General features: G+C 36.0%; 2 protein-coding genes across 2 annotated transcripts; both read right to left on the minus strand.

The window, feature by feature from the left end:
• Positions 1-2,452: 2,452 nt before the first annotated feature.
• On the minus strand, positions 2,453-13,198 carry LOC121431751 (the record flags this gene model as incomplete). Its single annotated transcript, XM_041629450.1, has 11 exons — positions 2,453-5,048; positions 5,714-5,845; positions 6,571-6,722; positions 7,079-7,187; positions 7,983-8,189; positions 8,881-9,159; positions 9,819-10,007; positions 11,159-11,476; positions 12,080-12,253; positions 12,507-12,638; positions 12,874-13,198. Coding segments are annotated over 11 exons (2,907 nt in total), but the record flags the coding sequence as incomplete, so codon positions are not given.
• Positions 13,199-13,437: 239 nt separating this feature from the next.
• LOC121421531 lies at positions 13,438-24,376 on the minus strand. The gene is made up of 15 exons (XM_041616277.1): positions 23,912-24,376; positions 23,513-23,636; positions 22,593-22,750; positions 22,167-22,355; positions 21,532-21,704; positions 20,581-20,683; positions 19,625-19,786; positions 18,849-19,133; positions 18,136-18,339; positions 17,767-17,934; positions 16,955-17,112; positions 15,637-15,787; positions 14,856-15,050; positions 14,405-14,713; positions 13,438-13,725 (listed from the first exon to the last, which is right to left on the minus strand). The coding sequence occupies exons 1-15, from the start codon at positions 24,144-24,146 to the stop codon at positions 13,526-13,528; spliced, it is 2,814 nt and encodes a 937-aa protein (XP_041472211.1). The 5' UTR covers positions 24,147-24,376; the 3' UTR covers positions 13,438-13,525.
• Positions 24,377-25,572: the final 1,196 nt, after the last annotated feature.

Genomic DNA, 25,572 nt, shown 5'->3' on the forward strand with positions numbered 1-25,572 from the left:
ATGATATGTCATTTTCTCAGAAAATTGAAAATGGTTTTTACCTATACCTTTTGTATATATCACTAGACAAATCATTTCACACCCGATCATAAGTAGAAAACCATTTGAAAATGAAAGTCATGCATTTTGTATAACATAACATATGGGGCAGCTGCTATTTTATGATGTCACAAATCCAGAACTTAAAATTCTAATAACTCTCTCAATCTTTAACGGTTTTTTCCCAAACCTTCACCAATATTCCCTATTCTTTTTGCTATTTTTACAAAACGCTCTTCTTCAGAATGAACTTCCCTTCTAAAATAGAATCATATACAGTGCGTATCAAAAACAAAAAACGGGACAGATTTGAAAAGTCTATAAAATTTTTGTTTCAAATTATGATCTCTATATTTTGGTGTCAATGGGTGCTCTTGGGTCTTAGCCTTCAAATATTATTTTTTTAAATAGTTTCGTTCATCCTTGAGCGAACACGGAATGATTTTGTCTGGGGTCAAAAAGGAGGCTTGCGCAAAAATGGCATCAAATGACATGATGGTCGGACTTTTTGCTAATCAGCAGACTTCCTCTTAACCTTTTCATTATCTTTGCCATAATTATCGAATTATGCGGTCAACATTCATTTCCAAATCTACTTATTTGCTTGAATATTTCTGTTGTTCCTTTTTAATATGTTCTCTTTTAGGTTTGAATATTCTTTAGGCAAGAACAATTTTTTTTAAACTGAAGTTAGGGAGAGCGTGTTTTGACTCATTACACCATTGCCATTGAAAGACATGAATCCTTTCCTGTTTGTCCTGTCAAGGATATAATGAAACTTGGTGAAGGATTCAATAACCCCTTGAAAATAGGATTCATGTCTTTTATATGTACCATAACATAATTTGTTTCACATAATAAAAGTATTTGAATGATTACAAATTCTCCCAATTAATAATGCGATTCTTCTCACCTGGGTTGACAAAAAGTCTTATTTTGTTACTTATGAAGGAAAATACAAAGGTAAAAGAAGTTTGAATGAAAAAGAAAATAATTCAGGTAAATATATAAATCTATAAATGAAATTTGACAGCATTATTTGAAAATTATGGCAAAAGTACTGTACAATACTGAAGATTTGGTGTAAATTGACCAAAGCCTAACAGGTCCGATCTTTCAGTTTAACTTGTGTCCAGTTGCCATTAATAATTTTACATGTGCATCCAAGGGGGGGGGGCTATCACCAGACAATATATAATTGAGAATTTCAACAGTGTGATTCGCATTGTCACTTATTCAACTATTTCAGCACACTTGACAGTCGCACTGTGGATGCATCAACGCATTGATTGAAACTGAAATTTTAGCATGGACTTCGTGAACAACACTTGAACACACTTTGCGACACTGCGCTCTTTCTAGCAGGGATATTATAATTCCCCCCAAAAATATTATTTTCAGACCAAGTTCCCTTCTTCTTGATCGTTCTCATGTAACCAAGATGTGTTATGATTCATAATGCACGGTTAAAGGACAAGTCCACCCCAACAAAAACTTGATTTGAATAAAAAGAGAAAAATTCAACAAGCATAACACTGAAAATTTCATCAAAATCGGATGTAAAATAAGAAAGTTATGGCATTTTAAAGTTTCGCTTCATTTCACAAAACAGTTATATGCACATATCGGTCGGTATACAAATGAGGAACTGATGACATCACTCACTCACTATTTCTTTGTATTTTATTATATGAAATATGAAATATTTTTATTCTCGTCATTGTCATGTGAAATGAAGTTTCATTCCTCCCTGAACACGTGGAATTCCATTATTTAACATTTCGTGCTTCAGGCAAGGAGGTCCTTATCGTCAAATTCGTAAAAATTGAAATATTGTATAATTCAAACAATAAAAAACAAAAGAAATAGTAAGTGAGTGACATCATCGACTCTCTCATTTGGATGTAACTGGTTCGTTCATATTAACTATTTTGTTAAAAATAGGCGAAACTTTGTAATGTCATAACTTTCTTATTTTACATCCGATTTTGATGAAATTTTCAGCATTGTGCTTGTCTGATTTTTCTCTATTGATTCAAATCAACATTTTGCTGAGGTGGACTTGACCTTTAATAAATGCAGTAGCCATTTGATGATATAGGCATAATATTAAAGTACACTGGCACTTACGCGAACAAACCGCATCGATGAAAAACAAAATTATCACGCTCAACTTGACTCTTAAAAGAACGTCTACATTGAATTCAGACACGTTATTATGATAAAAAAATCATTATTTCCCTATTAATTTCCTTATCTCCATGCATTTTTCCACTTATATATGCTGCAAATGTTTTTGGATAAGCAGTTTGAAGCTGTTAAAATTGCCAAGATTAGTTTCGACTTAATTGTCGAAAGATTTGAATGATATAGACATGCGAATATTACTTCTGGTTTACTTCTTTTGGTTGACAATTATTTGTAAAGATGATGTTAACGGTTATAAATGTCAATCAAAATGTCAATAACGGTAGTGGAATAAATCTTTCCAAGAAAAACATCTTTATTTTTTTCTCATTATGTTATAGCTTGTGGTTGATAAGATATTTTATACGTAAAGCGATTCTTTTTGTCGAAAATATTTTGATTTTCAAGTCTTTAATCGGTAATTAGCATTCAACCATGGAGTGCGTATAGACCACTCCTTTCGTTTTCGATATCAGCGCTGCTAGAATATGAAAGTTTCGGTTTATTTAATGGTCTCCCAGTCGTGTTTTGAATTACTATTGTAATATCAATATCACTCAATTGTAATTTTTATGTGGTTTTTCCAATGAGGAATAAAAGTTTCATGCACGACGTAAAAGCGGGAATTTCGTTACACATTCAATTACACAATTACGAAAACATGATATAAATATACTTGGAACGTAACAAAAACAAAGTAAAACAGTGATAATGGTTAAGCCTTAATTTTAAACATGTACTTTAAGTTTTCAAACCCCAGTTTCCTTCTACCGTATAAGATTGTTATGGACATTTCAATTTTATAAAGAAAGATGAATAAAATTCTTGTCTTGGTAAGAATTTCTTACAATATAAATAAGAAAAAATACCAAGATTACACACATTTCATGGGTTGGCAAATAAATTTGTTTTCCTCTTCCGGATATAGGCGTACAAATGTGTTTCTCCGTATTTGGTGAATTGAACTATTAAATTGTGTTTTATTTGGTTACAAACTAAGTCTGCATAAGTGCATTCGGATAATTTCTGACCGGTATGAGCGTCAAATGTGTCAATCATGATAAAAGTAACCTCGTTTGTAACGATTAGAACTATACATTATTTTTGGAGTAAATTGCAACGCATGTTTTTGTGAAGATACATTTACGATATGTTAATGATGTATATTAATTAATAGGCCTATGCTGTCTTATTATTGACATCTTCCGTGAGTAAAATAAAGAGTTTTGTAAGTCAAGTTCTACTCTTGTTACTAATATTTCTACATATATATATTGTGATGTTCATTCTTTTGTTGTGAATTATCAGAAAAATACACTAAGAAATGAAACAAAAAAATGCGGATGAAACAGTTTTTTTTATTCAGTCTGCTCTTCAAACGTAATGATTTATTGGTATCAATATTCATGGTAATATAAGTTGTGAACTCTCAAATAACTCTGGTTATGGCATATTCAATTCGAAGATAGAATATGATACAACATAACATCACCACAAAAGCATCAAAGAGAGAGAGGGGGTGAGACGGACATAAAGAGCGCATTAAGTGAACTGGAATATGATTTTATTTTTCAATTGAGAATTCTTCGAGTAAAACAATACGTAATATCGTTTTTCTTTCCATTACTCACGGTGAACCGCGGATTAAACACTGACATATAGTTGTATGCATCTTATTAATCATTTTCCCCCAAAAAAAATCAGCAAGCAGTGAGAAGAAAGATCAAACAAACACGTTCTTTAATGCATTTTAATAATTTTCGAATGATTGAAACCACTTTGTTACCGTTGACCAAAATAGGAGAGTGAAAGCATTTAAACACTGGCATGTGGCACCATTAGTTCTGAGCAAAATCAGAATGGTGTTGGCGTAAATCAAAGGTATGCTAGTAAACTAGCAGACCTATCACAATTGGAACTTGTCAATTGTTACTACTTGCTATCTTCACTGCTTTCTTTCTTTTTACCTCTGTTTTTCTTCTTACCTTTCTCTTTGGAGCTCTTTTCCTTACTATTTCTTTTCTCTTCACTGCCACTTCTATCCTCGTCACTGCTTTCTTTTCTTTCGCCTTTCTTGTTCTTTCCTTCGCTTTCTCTCTTCTCTTCACTGTTGCTTCTGTCTTCTTTGCTTCCTTTATTTTTCTTGTCCTTGTTCTTTCCATCGTTCTCTCTCTTTTCTTCACTGTTTCCACTCTCTTCGCTGCTTTTAGTCTCATCACTGTCACTTTTCTCATTGCTGCTTCTAACCTCGTTATTTCCCGCATTCTCTTCGCTGCTCCATTTCATTTGACTTCTTCCACTCTGTTCGCTGCTCCTCATCCCTTCTTTACTCCCACTCTCATTACTACTAATGTTCTCTTCACTGCTCCTATCGTTCCTCCTCTCATTACTGCTCCTTTTTTCTTTACTTTTACTCTCATGATCAGAACTTTCACCATCGCTGACTGCGCCTTCTTTTCCCACCATTTCAACTTCTTCCGAGGTGTAAACAGCGTGAGCATAGGGCTCGCAAATGCGATTCCCGGGTTCCAACCGAGGAGAAAATCCGCTCCCAAAACCGAAATTGAATACCGCTGCTGGATCAGAGGTGGATATCCGGAAGAGGGAAACCGGGATGAAATCCGGGTCGTAGTAACCGAGAAACGGTTCACATTGTTGAGAAGAATCCGGATCAAACAAGCCGGTTTTGATGACATTGTTTTTAACCTCAAACCAATAGTAGTTCGGGTTCACAGCGGATACTAATCCGGCATTTTCAACCGAGGCAATGGGTACATTGCCCCTTCGGATCTCGCTTCTCGTATTTTCTCCAGTCCCATAAACTGCAGGTAAAAAAAAACAATAATGACCCCAATAGAACTTGGGATATTAAAAACAATAAATATATAGCATTTATGAGGTAGAATACATACCTTACAATTTGGAACAGTCTAGTAAATGTTTCACATTTCTGTATTTCTGTTTATTGGTTTGAAAAAAGTTTATTGTTGATTGTTGTCATAACAGCTTAGGATTAAAGTAATGAAATCAATAGAAGTCCTTGCCGGGGTAATTTCTTTTTAATTCTTATTAGTAACAAGATAAAAAAACTCTTGTCATAAATTACTGAAATAGCGCCACTTTAAAATTCAGGGATAGTAAATGAAAAATACAGAAATGTGTATTACAATATTAAAATAAGCTTTCTTATTTTTTTCAGAATAAATGAAATGAATTTCTGCTGTGCATCCAAGAAAAAAAAATCTTGGGCTCGATCTGTAAATAAATCTTTTTTTTTTTGAAAGATCGGAATCAGGGGCTTTTATCTACTGCTTGACAGGGCGCCACACAATACCAGCAGACCTTTGCTGTACATCCACTATCATCTAGGAACATTAAAAAAATACCCCAGTCCCTTAAATTTTGAGCTAACTCAGATTGGAAGATCATCATTTCAATCTGAATATTTTAAGGCGGCTATCGTATATACCTCTGTGAATGCTCTTACCGATTTCATACACTTCTCCTTTTTGTTCACCTGATATGGACAGAACAACCTTCCATGGCTTATCAGTGGCAAGTTGGACGGCGTAGAAATAAGGGGATGGAGCTTCATCGGTGTAAGAGCCAGCAGTGGGTACTGAGTTTGAAATAATATTAGAAAACTGGTTTCAGATGTTGAATGGTAGTCGATTAATGAAAGAAGTGAAAGAAAATGATTTTTTTTAAATATATATTAAATGAGATGACGGTAGAGCATGAAGTAGGAGCTCATATAATGAATTATATCTGAGCGAATCAAACACCTATTGGCATATGACATGACTGCATAGATTACATGGAGCTGTTTTTGTTTTGCGGGGGGGGGGGCAGTAGCAATTGTCATGAGTCATGACGCAATGTATGATACATGATCGATTCGAAACTGTTATAAAATTATATAGGTTGTATAAATTCGAATCAGTGATAGGTCAACATGCCATTATTTATCACAAGACAATACATGTAGAGCAGACAGGTTCACACATTTCACGTTCTGGACTCCGTAACACAAAATATGAAAGAACACTTCTGATTGGTTCCTAGTCAGTATTTTGCGACAAGTGCGCGTGTAACATTGATCTTGATTGGTCAGTTCATTTAGCGATTGATCGCTAATCTTTGTGTTACGGAGCCCAGGATTCACCTAATCACAGGTGAGCTCTCATTGGCACATTTTCTTAAGTACGGAAGGGGGCGGCAAAATGGTATGGTTACCAAAAGTTACTTTATAGACATACAAATACACAAAAATAACTTTATAGATTATGGCAAATTAATGTGTGCTATTCCATGTATCTATATAAACAAAGGCACCGATTTTACCTGTAGTGTAAGCGAAGTGAGACGAACTTGTCATGCTGAATCCGGCAAAGCTAACCGGTAGAGGTTCCGGATCTGTCCATTCTAACAGAGGATCGGTTAACTGTTCATCATACACCCTGATAGTACCGTCATATACGGATATCAAGAAATTCCTTGACAGTTGAGAAATGGAAATGTAATTGATTTTTAACACTCCACTTGAGGCATACATGGTTTAGCCAAATTAGTTCGGCAATATTTGTTTTAGATTGTTTTGCTTATCATTTTTTTTTGGACAGACATGGTTAACATGGGTTCTTATCAAAACTTATTCAAGGACTTCTTTATTATCACATCTACAAAAATCGAAATATTTGATATAACATGTAATAAAGTACAAGAGATCATGCCCTACTGTGTGGTGTCATGGACTCTCGTATTTGCCATGTTTGTATTTTGCATATCACCCGTGTCGTGTGTGCACAGTAACATTTTTTGTGTAATCAGTTAATTAGTTCTTGTTCGATACCTTACTCTTCCTGGCAATAAAAATCCACCTTCTTCGTAGGAGCTAACAAGAGTTTCACACGAGCTGCATCTTCGCAGCGACAAGTCCGAGTTCCTGTTACCGCTAAAGACTGCAATGTGAGTAAAATATGGGAACGGAATTTTATAATGTTGATAAGCATTTATACTTCTTTACTTTGTTTTCTATCTCTTCAGTACAGAACTGCTTTACAAGCATGGACCTATCCACGGGGATTACTATATTGTTACTGGGGGTGCTCAGCATTGTCACAGCACCCCCAGTAGTAACAATAGATAATCCTCTGTGGATAGGTCCATGTTTACAAAAGAGCCCTGGTAAATACAAACGTATTACAATAATATACATTATACAACGAGATGAACTATAAAAGAGTAATACAATAAAATCAGTGGAGGATGAAGACAAATACCAGCAACTGTCAGTTAACGTCATTAAACACATGGTTATGGCGGTCTTATCCTTATTTTTTTTTTAATCAAATCAAATAAAAAATGCTAAATAGTTAAACATAATAATATATATATCAAAATAGAAATATTCTATCCCGAGGCACACAAGAAGAAAGAATGAATACGAGAGTTAGGTGAGTGTCCAAAGCGTCAAGAAGTTACATAAATAAGACTCCAGTTCAGATTTGAAAGTCTCTAATGGTGATATAATTCTTAAATTTAATGGTAAAATGTTCTTTAAAAAAGGTGCTGAGGCAAATAAGTTTTTTTTTTCAAAGATTCCCTACCGCGTAGCCTATATTATAAAACACATTGAAATTTGATGAATGTTTTCCTCTCTTTCTAGATATGCACGATAACTCCTTTGGTACAAGGAACAGTTCTTCATTGCAAGTGGCAAATGCGAAGGATTTTTTTAGTAAACAATGTCTCACCGATTTCATACATTTCGACTTGTTGGCTTCCGTCTGCTGACAAAGCAATTGAGACAGCGCCCTCTGTTGTGACTGTGAACTCAATGTACTTGCCAAAGTAGTTTTCATGAAGTGGATGGAAGCTGTACTCAAACTTTTCTTCCAGTGATGATTGCTCATAGATATGAGCCTGGAAGAGATCGATATCATGGGTCGATTCCAGATGACCTTTGGGTTGAAATAGTAATAATAATTATAGAACTGATAACAATACATGAGGCTTGTATAGCGCACTTTCCATTTTAATAAGATGTTCAAGGACCTTCGGATCATTAGAGAGAAAAAAATATGTATTACAGGTTTGCTCTTTAACGATGAAAAAATAACTCAATGTCTGTCAAAAGAACACTACGCATGTCAAAAGCACTCTTATACGAACTGGTTTGACATTTTACATTCTATTCAATTTTATTAGAGTGCTGCTCAAAAGTTAGTGAACCCCGCCAGAAAATGAACATATTATCTAAAGTGTTCAAGTTCTGACATGCTTTAGATGAATAATTGTGAATTCAGGTGATAAAATATTACATTAAATAAAGTTTGATTCTCTAGACTCGCCGAACATTGTAGTGTTGTTGTCTACATTGAAGGAGTATCTTTTGGGGAGCGGTTAACTAAGATTTTAACAGAAGTAATAGGAGGAATTATATCATAAATTACAATACATCAGTGAAGGATTTTCTGCAAACGGTTGACAGGACTTACAAGGGAATAATAAGTTTCAAAAGCAATCGTACAGCCACACCAATAAAACCGACTCCAAACCGACCGATACTACGTCATTCGAAATAATGTTATATCTGAGATCCGTCTGGAATCGGTTTTGTTGATGTGTGTCTACCGTGAGTGAATCTCTTACCCGTCGATGCACTATAATAGAAGTACTTATAGAACTGCCATTCGTATGTTAGACCATCGTCGCCGGCCGCAAACCAGATGTACTTCGCATGGATCGGTTCATCCAAAACGGCTCCCATAAAGCGATCGCCACTTCCCATTCCGACTTCTATAATATTACCGTCGATCGAGACCCAAAATGTAACATCACTGAAACGCAACAGATGGTCTCCTTGAACGCTCACTATCTCAATATTGTTCTTTGAAAGAGTTGACCTTTGGTTGTTGTCAACCCCCAAACCTAAAGCACGACCAAAATGAAAAACAAAAAAAAAAAAAACAAGCGCGAATAGTTATTTCTTTTACAACATGAGTAAGGAAAAACGAATTTCGCAACCATACTTTGCTTTCAAAAATTTTGTTTTCATTCGAATGCCATACAAACATTTTACTGAAACGTGTGAAATGTGGATCTTCATGGTATAGCACGTTCTCCTTGCTCCAGGAGTGTTTTATTTTCCTCATTTGTCACGTGTCACATGCGAAAGATGAATAATTTTACTGTAGCTCAATCTGTCAATAGAAGATGATTCTCTAAACCAGTGTCAACTCACTTAATATCTACACTAAAACAGTTCGTATCGTTGACAATCCTGAGAACTCAAAACTCTTCTTGGCTTAAACAAGTCTTAAACAAGTCCATATAAACAAGGAATAGTATCTTAATAGTCGGCATCAAAAATTATACAAGTATGTAAAACGTATTTTTATCAACAGAATATTAGTGCCATATTTCTGGTCGTTTTGATATATATCAGTCGTACATAAGTAGAAGTCTAAAAGAATCTCTTAAATCACAGAATTCTTGGCTGAACTGACCCCCCTCCCCCGTTTGATTATAAAAGAAAGGCATAACACAAACTGTCCGTTCTTCGATTGATAAGGTGCCATGTTACTTACGGATCTGGATGACGTCTGTTGCAGCTAAGACAGAAGCCTGATTGGAAAGTGCTATGAGGGCGTTCTGTTCGGCTTTAACACTGAAGGAAAACCTCATCTCAGATTGGTCACGTAATACGGAATAGCTTCGGGGGTAAATAGAGTCTCCGGGACCTTTGCCAGTATTGAACGATGATATCAAGGTAGTTCCTGTCAAGAACAGAATATTGACGATTACTGGATCTTGATAGATCTTAGGAAAAATCTTGAAAATACACCAATTATAAAAATGGAATATAAAGCCAGATAAACCGATTGAAATACTCTTATCATTTTATGAAAACGTCAGTAAATTAGACAAATTGAATATTTTACAATAGGGGTTTGACATTACTTTGTGCGATGATAAATCATATTTATTCTTTCTAATGATGTTCTTGTGATTTTAAGTTTTTAATTTCACTCCAATATGGAGGGATTTGAAATAAATTAAGCTGGAATGTAATTAGGATACAATCGAATTCTGAATTTAGTTTGAATCCTAAAAATTTGGTTTTAAATCTCCAAGGAATTGTATTCAAATTGTTCGATATTAAAAAAAAATGACTGTATAGGATTAAAACAAAAATCCAGAATTCGGTTGGTCCCTAACTACAGTCCATTTGGATTTATTTTAAATCCTTACAATTTAGAAAGTTCCCAGCTATCATTCTAAATAATAATAATTGAAATATAGCCCGAAGAATCTGGTTAGAATCGTTTTATGGAGTCATCTTAAAGAACTGTAATACATAATGTTAACATAGTTTATAAAAATATTTTAATATGATGATTTTTTCTGTAACATATCACATTTGTGATGATTATTTATATATTTTCCTTCAATTTTCATCATGTTCAACCTATTCACAGTGATCTTTACCTCTTGGATAAGATATCAATAATTTAATCAAATTGTCAACGTGACCGTTGTGTGGCACATCATCCCATCCATCTCTTACCTTTTGGTGGAATATTGTATCGATATTTATGATCCTAAAGTGCATGAATAGAATGAATCTGCAGTTACTACTAATGTAAAATAATCAGACATTTAGCATTCAATATTACTTTGTGACGCGACATAATTATGTATGACCAATAATCATAAAATGTACTTGATCTGTTTCTTAGATACAAGCTTCTTATTGTAAGTAGATCTATCTTTTCAGGACAGAAGATGACCTTGTAAATCTCATGACTTTAAAATAGATAAACCTATAAGTTTGTGACGTGATGTGGCGTTACTTCCGGCGTTACTAACAAATATAACCCTTTTCACTTGAATTAATGGTGTTCTCCTGATACTTATCGTGTCATACCTGAATAGAAGATGAATTTGTAAACTGTCCATTGTCCCGTAAATCCTTCTATGGTACCAAATCCAGCCCAACCGATCTCCAAAGGATAAGTTTCTTCGTAATCTAGGATCACTGAATCCGCTCCTGCTGCCCCGGCGATCTGTCCAAGCCTCACATTAAGTTTATTGGTTCTGCCGCATCGTATGAGCTCTACGAAGAACTTGACGGGCTTGGAGCTTGTCAAAATGGAATCGGTCTGTACGGTTAGCACTGCCGTACAGTAGTATATGGATGTACATCGCATGATGTGGGTTTCGCTGTTCCTGTTAACGCCAATATCTGCAGGCACGGATTTTGAAAAAAGGAGAAAATTATCTGATATTCAATAAGTATCGTCGTGATAATTAAGTAGAATCGCAGTTCAAGGTTTTCATAGATCATCAATGAGTTTTGTATTCAATTTCTTTTACAAGTTTACCCTACGGAATAAACCCCACTGTTCCTGCAACGTGGGTTGCCATTACGAAGAAAATTATGATGATAATAAGAGCTACTAAAAAACAGATAAAATAATAATAAATCAATTCAATTAATTATTACAGTAATGATAGGCATAATAATGATAATAACAATAACAAGTATGATAAAAGTATGAATAATAATTACAATAATGATAATAACGTGTTGTTTTTTTTATGTACAGTGTAAAGCGCTCGTGGACACATCCACACTCGATGTATTCAAAGGGGATATTCTGGCCAAAAAGATGGATATATTAGATAAAAAAGAGCCCCCAAAACGTCAATTCAAATAAATTGAGAAAGTAAATATTCCATCTTTATCAGATCTGAATTCACTGTTAACACCCATTCTTGTATCTCCAAAAGCATTGATTCAACCATGCATCCTGTTCCTTCCCTCCAGTATGAGGTATCCACTTACGTAGCTTATAGCTGGGATATTCCGAATCCACTGCTGGTGATAAGGATACCACGGCACCGGCGGCTGCTGTGACCAAGAACTCGAACCTTGATGGTCGGGAAGAATCAAGCGGACCGACTTCATAACGAGGTGATTCATTGTCGAGACCGGAAGTGGTAAAAGTTACCTTATCACCTGACATAAAGAATAATGAATAGGCCCTATAGAAGGCTTCGATAATGACATCTTAAATAAATGTAATAATATGACCAGAATTGTGTACACCAATCGATCTCGTACTGGGTGTAGTTTGCCGATTATTCCTATAAAGTAAATATATCAATCAAGAGATGCTTATATACTTCGTGATGTAAAAGACTTTGTCAAAGCGTTTATTAACGATGACTGAAAAAATAAACCCACATAGATCACTTGGTAAGTTACTTACTTGGTTCTTCTTCCAGCGCAGAGGGCGCTGCCAAAGCTGCAGCAGATTGATTGGACCCATTCTCAGTGGGACCCGGCTGTGGAACTACTGGAGAGGTGGGTTGTTTCACTGCCTTGGTTGTAGTGGTAGCTTCTGCAAAACACAAAATTTGGATGAAATAGATGTCTTGAGACAATGTGACAATTTATTCAAAACACTATTATACCATTACTACCTGCAGTTTCAGTGACTTCTTTATCTAAAAATCAGACAACTATCAGTGCACTTTGATTCTATGTTTAGTGATGATTACACTTCGACCAATTGAAGTGAAAGAGGCCAATGTACCAACATACATTCTGAATTCAGTGAATACGTCATTAAATACCTGGTTTTGAGATGATTTGTTTCGACGAGGTCCAAACGCCAGAACACTTTGTCGTCCTGAATCCAGCATACATAACATGGATCGGTTCCGGATCTTCAAAGACCACGAGCGCGGATCCATCTGACCGAAGGCTGCCAGCAAGACTAGCTTTCCCTATTCTCGCCGACAACGTCCCATCCTTAAAGATGATATTGATGTAGAAAAAGGCGGGAAACAGAGAGCTGAGAATATCCGGGGTCTGGATGACGTGAAGCTGTTTACACTCTGACGAGACGCACTTAGTGATGATCATCATTTGATTGTTGTCAGTACCGATTGCTATGATTTAACAATGACAAGAGAGTAGGGATTTTGGCAAATAGTAAGGTGTTGGATTCGACTCCGAGTTTGATATCACACCCGATTCCGAAAGTGTACACGATTAACTAAAAATAACATTTATCAATTTCTACTTACACAATTTCTAAGAGAGCTTAGAAAAAGATACAATTTTTATCAAACCCAAACAAGGAAATAAAAGACACATTTACTCTTATAATATCGTGAATAAATGAAACTATATATTGTATCAGTTAACATACTTCCAATAGAAACACTATAATGTTCATGATAATTCACTTCGAAAACGCAATCAAAGGATTTACATTGCGTTTTAGAGACTTGAATATTTTACCAATAGTTTCATACCAAGTGTATAATTATCTGAGATAGCTGTTGTAGCTTTAAAAACGATTTCGGCCTGGCAAGCAGACTGAATGGAGAAATCGATCCTCGCTTCATCTGCGGCTGCAAATGGTCCCAGTTGGTAAACATAGTGTTGACTTTGTTGAGTAACAAACTTCGATGTCGCAGCTGTGGACGAAAGTAGCATCAGCATGACTAAGCGACAGGATTTCTCAATTTAATATTATATATGTATATTAGGGAAGTAAAAAATCTTCAATTAGCAGGGAACGTGATCCCATCAGGGTCATCTTATGGTTCCCGCTTCAGGGACTTCACCTGTGTTTTAACGCAAGGTATTGGCAGTATATTTAAGAAATCATTATATGCGAACTACCAATTTACTTTGGATATTCAGCAGCATATCAGCCATCTCAAAACTGACTCCGTACCTAGTCCAACTACTCCAAACAAATTGAAAGCATACTGAATGACTGACTCCCTTTCGAGTAGTTTCTGACCAGGGAGGTTTTCCCCTTTAGACTTGTTTTTGCTCCTTTTTTGCTGTATTCAATTCATGCGACAGACTTGGTGAGAACCGTACCGACTTCAATTTCCTAAGTAACAAAGCTCAATGAATAGTATATAAGTCTATATCCACATACCAGTCAACATAAAAATAAATCTGATATTCATTTCTGTGTTGCCTTGCGAAATCTCACGAGATATCCTCCTGTAGATTAGGTAGTCACAATAATCGTGTTATCAAATATGGATGGTATTATTTAAACTGTTACCTAGAGCATTCTAGAGATTTAAATTTATTTTGAAATAGTTTGTGTTAATACCATGTTTGCCTACTACTTACAATCGTATCGGATGAATTGGTTGATAACCCAGTAACCGGCGGAGTTTGGTGTACGGAATCCCATGATAGCCACCTGCAATGGGTCTGGGATGGTATACATCAGTAACCTCCTGTCCATTAAGTCGATACCACCAAGCTTTCCTAAACTGATGAAAAGGGCGCCACCATCGACCGAACTGAGCTCTAAGAAAAACGCCGTCAGCTGTCTCAGTTTCAACACCCCGTATTCCAGAGCTGTTTCCAGAAGGGTACAGTTCATTGCCTCGCACCGATAAAGGCTTAGTTTAGTGTTACCATCAGCGCCAATACCTTTGGAATAATGTGTTTTAAAAGTTTACTATAAATGGAATTTAATAAGTGGATGACCAAGTGTTATTATTTGACTATTACATGCGTCATAAATGATTTCAGTGAATTTCGAATGTCGTTTCAAGTTAAATGCTGTACTCACGTATTTCATATCGATCATGTTGATCCGTGCGATCCGCAGAAAGTGAGAGAATGACCTGGGAAGGTGATATAACACCAAACTCAAAGCGTGACACGCCCTTCGGTTTTTCGGCATTCGTTACTGTCTTCTCGTGATGAAGCAGGGGATAATACTGAAAATCACCACCTGTCTCCGTCTGGAAATTGGTCAGATCCTCTGTAAGTGATATGGGAATTTATTTTATTCTACTTTATTTTTTTTATTTTGGGGCAGCAAGTATACAATCATGACTTGACGGTAAAGAAGTAGGTAGGGGATGTTATCAGGCATTTGTTCTAGATTGATTGTACAGTAATGTACCAACAGATTTAATGTCCTAACGTACATTTTGTATTTATTATGCATGCGAACAATTTAAAAATGATGATGAGGGTGACCGACAACTATAACGATTGCTCACAGCTTATATGGTGCTATTTACGACATCTAAAGGCACAGATCTTTTGAAAAAAGGGTAGCATTCGAATATATCCAGGGGATGCGAAACTTCGGTCGGACCCGTTTCCCCACATACAAATAAATGAGTCAACAAAGTTCAGATTACAGACATCATAGTAACTTCGTCACAAGAACAACTACCTATGGTCTGAGGGTCAGTGGCCGATCAGAAACAATGGGTCAATGGAAGTAACCATGATGGGATAATTCTGTGATCCTTCGATTAAATAGGGTTCAAATTTGTCTGGTTGAAGAAGAGAAGATGGGAGAAGTTCCATAGATGACGTAGAAAAGGATAATATACCTGGTAGTAGAAGCTTGTGGTGAATGGTCCAATCGCCTAACACGCCGTATGTTCGGATTCCCACATACTCAATCTTGAGTGGTTCCGAATCTTCATAAGATAGCAACGTAATGGTTTCAGCATCCAACACGTCTCCTTTCCCTAGACGGATCTAATAAAACAAAAGTTTCGACGTCATGAAATTGCAATTGTTCTCATCTGAACTTCGTTCCATGCCATAAACCTCACCTTAAACTTCTAAGGTCTGTATTCTAAAGGTTAATTTCAACTTATACCATGGTCTACCTCAGTGTTAAATTTTGGGAAGCCGGAAATGTCGCTTTTTTTATCATATTGTATCTTTCAATGTCTTTCGTGTGGTGAATAACATACTTTTAGTTATTATTCCCTGAATTTTATGAATGATTTGGATGACAATGAGCTGATTATTGAACTCTTAATGTTGGAGATTTGTGTGTCAATGTACTATCCATAGTTTATATTAAATTATAACGATCCTCTTTTTGTGCTAGGGTGTCTGCATAGAAACACAGAAAATATTTTATGTAAAAAGACAAACGTCTGGTTACCACTGATGTACATGTTAAAAATCCAAGATGAGCAAAGGTTATCTTCATAAGATATGGACATAGTGATACAAATAGAAATATTTAGCGTTGTCAATTCTAATAAATTCTAATAAAATGGTCAATACATTAACCCCCCCCCCAAGAACATATTCGTTTTCAAATGTTTATTTGATTAACAGTCATGTGTGGTCTCCAATAATAAAAGGAAATCATCTTTAGTAGATAGTAATAAACACGGTTTCCTTCTGTTAAACGTACGACTACTGTCCCTCGGGAATGTAACGGTGAATATGGACATAACGAATCACCTTTCATTTTGTTAATTCAGAAAGAATTCTCGTCGTCAGTTTGCATAATTATGATATATATAGCTTTCGTGTCAAGACACGTTGGACTCATCTACTGAAGATAGTAACCTGGAGTTTCCTTTGATTCCTTTTCTTTTTTTATTAGAGCCGTAAAGGATAACAGAAATTCAAGGTACGATTTCATTTTTTTTTGGAATTGATATAGGTGTATATCTATCGATTCCAATAATTAATTTTATATCAAGTATCATGCCTTATATGGAAACAAAATTATCTTCATAAGATGTAAACATACCATTTTTTTTAGAGGTCGATCTCACCAGTGAAAAGTAAATCTCTAAAACCACTTTATAAACCTCTTGGTTCACAATACATTTGATTTATAGGACAATGCCTAAATCTATATTGATATTTTATGGTAACGGGTAGGTAAAAAAATACCTTCAATGAGCCATCGATGGCAGGAATTACTTCGATGAAAAAGAGCGTTTTCTTGATAGATTTCAGAACATACGGGGTGTCTTCGCTCAATACAGTATAACAGACAGATTCAAGGCATCTCTTCAATTCCGTTTTCAAATTGTCTCCGGTACCAATTACTGCCGAAATAAAAGCGGTTCACACACTTAAAGAATAATATTGCAAGGTACAAGATTTTAAATCATCGCAAGATAATAAAACAAATAAGCTAACGTTGATATAATGAAGATTATTCCGCTGACTATAGTAAAGGTCAGAATGTATGTAAAGGATCAATTCACCTTCGAGAAAACTACACAGCCCTTTGAAGATTACAGCAGATGAATTTCAGTTCGTATAAACCGATATCCCTTCCCCAGATGAAAAGTCTGTCTTAATTATTTCTTATTTCTTTGAGGACACGTGCATTGTGTAATGAAACTCGGTAATTATTATTTTTTAATATTACTAAACATCTCAGAGCTAATAACTATAACACACTGACATCTCTCAATTGTGCACTGGTATAGAATTTATCTGATTCTACAGCTAGCAATTTTGTTAGTCGTAGTATTATTGACAAAGTTCGCATTGTCGGCTTTTTTTAAATATCAAATAATTTATATAGAAAAACAACCTGATGCGCAATTTTTAACAGTATATATCTATAAAATTGTATACTGAAAGAAATAAGTAGTGAATGATGTATGGCGGGCTCGTAAACCTGTTGCAGAGGTGTTAAGTGTTTCACTGACTGAAAATTTGATAATATGCTGCTTATTCCAAATACTAACGTATTTCATAGTAGTCCGTATCAGATCCATTATGCGAGATGAGAGCCACTGCGACATTCTTATCAGCCTTGACTGCAAACTGGCCTCGACTCCCAGTCGTAAGATCTAGAGGTCCAAGCTTGTTCACATAGCCTGCAGTTCCGTCTGTCGTTACATTCAACACATTGCCTGCAACGATATATGAACAGAACCGAACCTTATATGGAATCTTCTGATTTCAATTGAATTTCTTATTCGGTCTTCACACCAATGTCGCTAAATGTTCAAGGCAAACAACGTTAATCATGTTTCTAATCATATCAATAATCACAGGCCAACTTATTCTGGTAAACCTTATGGATTTCCTTATAAATATGTGAAAGCAATCACCTGACATTTCTATAGGTTTGTCGTAGTTCGGTGGCTGAACAGCAGGAACTGCACCTTCGCCACCACCTGCATTGATGCCTGTCTCTACAGCTTGACCACCGCCGGAAGAACCGTTTACCAACGTCGCATTGCCTTCTGGAGGAGGTGTATGAGTGATCACCGGGTCTCCGGGTTTGTCAGTGATCAGAACTCGGTCATCATGGCCTTATCAAAGAAATGCATGCAAGAAAATACAATGATTTTGATATTGTAAAGATTCTAGTTCCCATGAATTATATTATCACATCCGCACCTAGGTCCCTATAGCTAGAAATTAATACCATACACACTTTTGGCCTTTGTACTTCAAGAAATGGCACATACATGTAGACCCTACAGAGATTAGTGTATGATAAAGACGAAATGCCCGAGAACTGTCTATTTATATGCACTTCGCGAAATAATAATATAAACAGGGCCCGCGGGGAGAATAGTTTAGGAACAGGAGTGGCTGGCTACCCTGGGTAAACTATGACGTCACTATTATTTTTATTATCATTATTATTTATTATCATTATCATTATTATAACTATAACAAAAGAAGAGGATAAAATGGACCATAATATTCATATGGGCATAGCAGTAAAACATGTTTACTTTCAAACAAGTTGATTTATTTATAGGCCCAACATATTTTTTACATGTCGTAGGACTGTAAAATGTCGGACACTTACCATCTTCTCCAATATACTTAAGACCAAAGAACGTCCACAGGTCTATGCCGGTGGTGACCCGCTGAAGACCGATGTACTTCAGACTCCCAACGTCGACTTGAGACAGATGGAGCAGGGGTGTGTCCTCCCCGCTAATTCCAATACAGAGTGTGGAATCGACCAACTTGGCAAATAGGTAGGCACGGTCACCGAGACTGAGGCGGTTTCCCGAGTAAGAAGCGATGGCCACACCGTTGTAAGAAACATCTACACGACTGGTGCCCATACTGTCACTGTTCATGAAAGCTTTTAGTAATCCAAAATATTAAATGATATCAAATGAGATTTTTCCTAGGCACTGCTATCATGGCAAGACATCATAAATCACTTCTGTAATCAGTTTTTCCATCATCTCTCATTATGCTGACTTAGTGCTACAGTATATAATGAAAGGAAAATAATATTCCACACACATGTGTTTGACTTTGCTGATGGAAAGCAGTCAGGGGTATCAACTTGATCAGTTTCTGATCATGTTTTAAATGTGAAGCTAATATCTGTTCCAAACCAAGATTTCACAAGCATACGGAGATACACCCCCTCATACACGAATGGGAACGAACATTACTGGAAATGATTGTAGGATGCAATGCCAACTTTGTATGAACCAAAGATTTCTGACACAAAGGTATTTTTTGTTTATCTCGATAACCTGAGGGCGAAAAAGTTACACAAATCTCAGCCGACTCAGATGTAAATATCCATTGATTTGATGAATGTCAATTAGAATTTCTTACATAATTGGTATCCTACTCCTTGCTGATATCTTGGTTCCGATGTGAAAAACATGAAGGCTGCGTCTGTTACGAGTGCTGAAAACAGAAACGTGAAGTCCCCAGGGGGTATCTGGAGATCATAGACGGGTTCATCCAATGCCTGAAGATATATCGACACTTCACCTGTTGAAACCAAAGGAAATCAAGGTGGCTCAGTGGTAGAGCGCCCGTCTCTTTAATGTGAGGTTGGGCTTCGATCCCCGGTCGAGTCAAACTAAAGAACTTAAAAGATTGGACCTTCTACTTTCTAGCCGGGCGCTCGACGTAATAAAAATAGAAAAGGGTAATAATAATTATGTTATAGAAGATCTGCTGGGAGGACAGTTCCTAAGGGCTGAAGTAGCTACCCTAGGTACATAATAATTATCATATTATCAAAATGGAGTTCTCCAAGTACTTTAGTAATTACAGAGTAGTGATAGAAGAAAATATAAGTCATGTATGATTTAGTTTTAGTAAAAGAGATTACCCCTATTATTCTTGAATGTAAAAACTTTGACAGACTGTTTCATCTGCATTTGTCTTTTTATCCGTGCTTTTTTATACAACCTTCTTGTAAGCTCTGGCTTTGTCTCTGGCTTTGTCATGAGACAGTGATTGCATCCCCGGGTTGCATTCTTTTCCCACCGAACACAAATACGATATATAGTTTTAAAATATCATTTCATTTAATGTACATGTTTATATTTGATCTGTAATAGGTAAAATTCATAAATACATACACACACGGGGCGATCAGTTCACTGTGCTACTCATATTGACCTTAAGCTGTGTGTCTGTGACCAACATAAATAGATAACGAAATCTGACTTATTTAGAGATAGGCAATAATAGTTCACTTATTTTACAAATATAGTTTTTTGTGTCATCATTATCATCAATCCCAAAACTCGAATGTTGAAGTTAGTATACCATACCTCTGGCCGCCGGACTAACATTGAAGAAGCGCCATTTTGTAATATCACCGTTAAGATTTCCAAAGTTGATAAATCGTGGAAATGGTTCACTCAAACCTTGAACCTAAGATGGAAAAATAAATTCCTCTAAACGTATTTATCCTTTAGTGTAGAAATTCTGAGTAATGCAAATGTATATTGTGATTATTTGGAAATGGATTGATGTTTCGAACTATCATGACTTTTACTTTTATCATTCATCTGTCAACATAATATTTTTAATAAGTAATTCGTTTCTCAAAATAGATCCAGGGGATTGGCATCCGTATACCTCATAAAAGAATCCAGACGTTTTTTTGCAAATATCAAAGCAACATATTTGACGAGGATAAAAAAAATCATAAATATCATATCATATCATGCTTCAGAAAGAAAAAAACACGGAAGTTGTTCTTATAAATTGAGTGTTTGTCACAATTAGATTAGACTAAGTAAATGGATACATATTAGCAAGGACTGGTAATCTGGCAGACGTCTAAAGTTTCTTTGTAAATGAAATAGACCGCATCGTCTATGCCAAATGCCTTCTTGATTAATTATCAGGAGAAGTACGTGTTATTTTAACTTTATACATTTGAATATATGATTAAAAAATAGTAATGGGCATATAAAGGTAAGATAAATTTATCTTACGAACTAAAAAATAATATTTTTTTGTGTATTACTACATCTGATAGCGTGGGTGTGTGTGAGTAAATGTGTGGGAAGTGTGTGTGTGTAAAGGAGACCAATGGGAACGTGTGATAGTATCGGTGTGTGTATGTAAGTGACGCTATGAGCTTGAAATATGCGTGTTGGGGGAAAGGTCGAAAGCTCCCTCTGTCAGTTCAACCTTTCCCTCAGCTCTCAAACGTATTTCGTTTCTTGAATCGCTTGGCCAGTTCCAAAATTATTGTAATATCTTAGTCTTACCTGAAGGATAGGATCTTCTCCTATTTTTCCCGCCACCATGGTTGAATCTTCTCGTCTTACATACATCTTCGTAAATTCATCCTTTGAGAGGAGACTACCTTCGTATTTATCGAACACTTGATCATCGTATTGCACAACAGAAGATGTCTGCACATCGGTAATTCTGTCAAAAACTGCCAGTAGAATATACAAATTAATGATACGGTTATTTGCACTCACAGTCTATAGTAATTCAAACTATATCCATGTCTTTTAAAGAAAGAATTTGGAAATTTGGATACTTATGATTTACGCCAGGAAGGAAAATTATGCATTGCAGTTCTACAAAAGTTATATTTTCATGTTCCTTTCAGTGTTTTACTTCATGATCAATTTACATTATGGATTATAAGAAAACAATTATTCACCTTCAAACGGACAGCTGTCCACTTTCCTAAATTCAAGAGGCATTAAGATCATTTTCAATTTAGGCTGACTATCCGGTTTGTTGACAGTGATGAAAATGAAATGAATATGTTTTATTTCTTGCATTGAGATATTTAATTCTTTGGCAGATTTGTAGGTCCATGGTTTTAGTAAGCACAAACAGAATCATTAATTTTTAACCCTGACAAATTCAAACAAAATAGTCTCACCGAACATGTAGCTCTTCTGATCTAATGGTAGAGGTGAAAGTGAAACAAACGCATCTCCCCCTGACTGAACCTCGAAATCAAATTCAAACTTATCGAATGGCAACGGTGCAAATGGATAGATAGATTGTTGTGATCCCGATGTATGATAAGAGTAGATATGGGTATCCGTAGGAATGGGTTCCACACCAACTATGAAAATGAAGAAAATTGGATAAAGTTCATATTCCGACGACCGTAGCAGGATTGCAAGACCAGGCCAAATCGCAACGTTAGGATGTCGGTCACATTGATTAATACTACCCAGGCCAAGTAAAAGGGACACGTCCGCCTCTCTTAATATCTAGAGACAGGCACTTAAAATGAAAAAAAAATCTATTGAAAAATTTTATTTGCAAAAATAATGGTGACAAAGATGAATATTGTTACCGGTGCTTTTAACTTGTACATCATAGAATGTCCACCGTCCTCTTTCGCCATGCTCCGTTTGAAATCGGATATATTGTACAGAATCGTATGGTACTTCTTCCACGAGGAGAATAGGAGGGCTACCTTCATTGCCAACTGATAGCGTTTGTTGAGTATATCTGGTATATAAAAGTGGAATAATGCATCAAGAATACATCTATGAAACATGAAGAATTGAATACATGATATTTGCCAAGTGTGAATGCCTACGCGCACTGTCATCCTGTTGCCCACTTATAACATGCGTTGGGTGTATCTGGTGGATGTTTCATAAAGTCATTCGCAAGTTAAGAGTAACTGGGAGAACGACAGGTGAACCTTTCTTACGCGCTAAATAATTACCGATGAACATTTAATGGTGAATAATTTACCACAAGAAACGATCATCAGTCGTTCTTGAAATTGCTCTTTACTTACGAACAGCTTTTTGAAACGGCCCCGGCTAAATGAAAGTGCAATAATGCATCGAGAATCTTCCAAGTATGAGTACTCTGCCGGTATATTTGCTAAGTACGCAAAGCCATCATGTTGATTTTAATTCCATTTTGTTGATCACTGTTCTTATATTTATTCGATATGGGTCTCATTAAAGGCCACTTTTGAAAAAAAAAACCTTAGATAGATAGATATATGAACATGAAACCAACTCAACTATTCTTATGAAATAAAACCTATAAAATAGACTAATCACCTCGTGTCCGATGAATTAGATACCCCTTTTCTTTAGATTTGAAACCCGTCACAGACACGAGCCTGATATTGAAATCTCCTTGAAATGTATTATTTTGGTAAATACGGTGTGAAATCTATAACCTACATTGTGCGATCAATTATTTAGTGGCTATTATAAACTAATTGAGGGATTATTATTTTATTATTACCTGATATAGAATGGTCTATTGGTAGACTCGCTCAGAAGATCCTCCTCTATGCTCTGAAGAACCTCACCATTCAAAGAGATATAGGAGGTCTGAACTTCCCCGGAGTCATGGCCGTCGTCAAAAACTAATACAGAGAGATAATGAGTTGGGTTGAAATGTGTTGTATTTATTAAATGATATTCACATCAATAATCTATTCTTTTCAGGAAGACAAATCTAAAGACCGATGTTAAGAAAGCCTCTTTATTCAGGTAATATGATCTAGCATGGAAAGTAAAAATAAGTTCTTGAACAAAGGGGTCTCGAATTCTAGTTAAGTGTTCGAACGTCCATTATCAGAGCAATATACAATGACTGCCCCTACCTCAATATTCTTCCCCTCAGAGCCCCCTTTCTTACCAATATTATAACCATCAGTCGATCCCATTGGTGAATCAGTGAGGATAATCCTGGCTCGCCCTTCTGCCTTCAGTTTAAACTGAAGCTCGTACTCTCCCACTGTATACCCGTGGATGGCCAACAAGGATGCGCTCACTCCGTCAGTGTAAAACACTTGTACGTCTAATATAGGTGAAGAACACACAACGTTCATTTTTAGAGGGTAATATGGCATTGTAGAATGTCGGCCCGCCATTCAGCCTTGTCATGCTTGTGGTGGAGGCGGACTTGAGTTATACAATTATTCCATTTGGGTTTTTTCCCACCTTCAACCAAAGCATTTTATTCACGTCGGTACTATCGACCGAGGGTAACAAGACTAGTTAGGTGACCCTACTAGCAAAGGCGGGATTCCAGGGGGGGGGGGTAGTGCCCCTTGCCCCAACAATTACATCAGTTCTGCCTATTGACGTCTTCGCTTCTGTATAAGGGGTGATTTTGTGAGATTCTGTACAGGAAAAGGGTCATCTCGATGAGTACAAGGAACGATGTGTATGAAATAAAATATAACATTAGCTGAAAACATCCCTGTATAGTGTTTTTGTGTAGACATTGACTTATTGTTCAGACATGTATTATATGTAAATAGCTTTTGTTGTTCTGCTCTGAAGCGCCTTGAGCATCTCATCAAGATGGAAAGTGCGCTGTAAAAAATCTCATGTATTATTATTATTAAATATTTTTGCCCATCCTTGTCAGTCTAAATTTCCTACTGAGAGGTGCACTAGTATAGTGCAAACACTCCGGTCGCTCTATAGTACATAACAACTATTTTAATGTATAAAGTCGAATGGCTGGCAATAAGATTATGAATGATAAATACAATGATTAAAAAAAAACGTGACATGTATGTCTATGATCATCATCATTATCATCATCACTATATTTACTGATGATTTTGTTCAACGAGTTCATCAGACCTCCAAGGCTGATAAAAAGGATTGGACTTCTAACCCCAAAGACAAGGCCAAATCCAATGCCACATAATTGTCATCGAGGTCAATGCCAAGATAGAGAATCACTGCAGATGATGTTCCGTTAAAAAAAATAGTCAGAATTTTTTTTTACAGTTATTATCGATATCTTCTGAAATGATCCCCTGGTCTCGTTTGACATCATACCCGAGGCCTATAGGACTAGACGTCAAAGGCAAGAGATAGGGACGAGGGCAATCTTGAATATCTCACCTCTATAACAAAGACAGTCTTCTACGTTTGCCAGGGACTTTGCATATCCTGTAGAATAAAAGTATGAAATTATATTCCTTAGCAGAAAACAGTGATTGCGTAAATATTGATAAGGGACAAGACAAGTCAGAAGTGAGTTAGATTTATAGCTCGAAATAAAAAGTAGGGGTATAGATAAATCAGATAAATCGATCTCTCTTTCATACTAATTTTCCTTCTTTCCTATTTTCCCCTCTCTTTTTTTTTCTCGTCGTTTTTCATCACCTGTCTCAATTGAACTGTTTACTTCTCGCTTCATTGTGTCTAATGTATGATTTGTATTGATACTTCCTTTTACAGAATAAAGAAATTGAAGCAATTGAGTGAAGGAATGGGACATACAGACAGACATACAGATATAAACAGAAAAGCTCAGACTGATATAATAACCACATA

The sequence above is a fragment of the Lytechinus variegatus genome, chromosome 1 (assembly GCF_018143015.1).
Source record: "Lytechinus variegatus isolate NC3 chromosome 1, Lvar_3.0, whole genome shotgun sequence".
NCBI lineage: Eukaryota > Metazoa > Echinodermata > Echinoidea > Temnopleuroida > Toxopneustidae > Lytechinus > Lytechinus variegatus.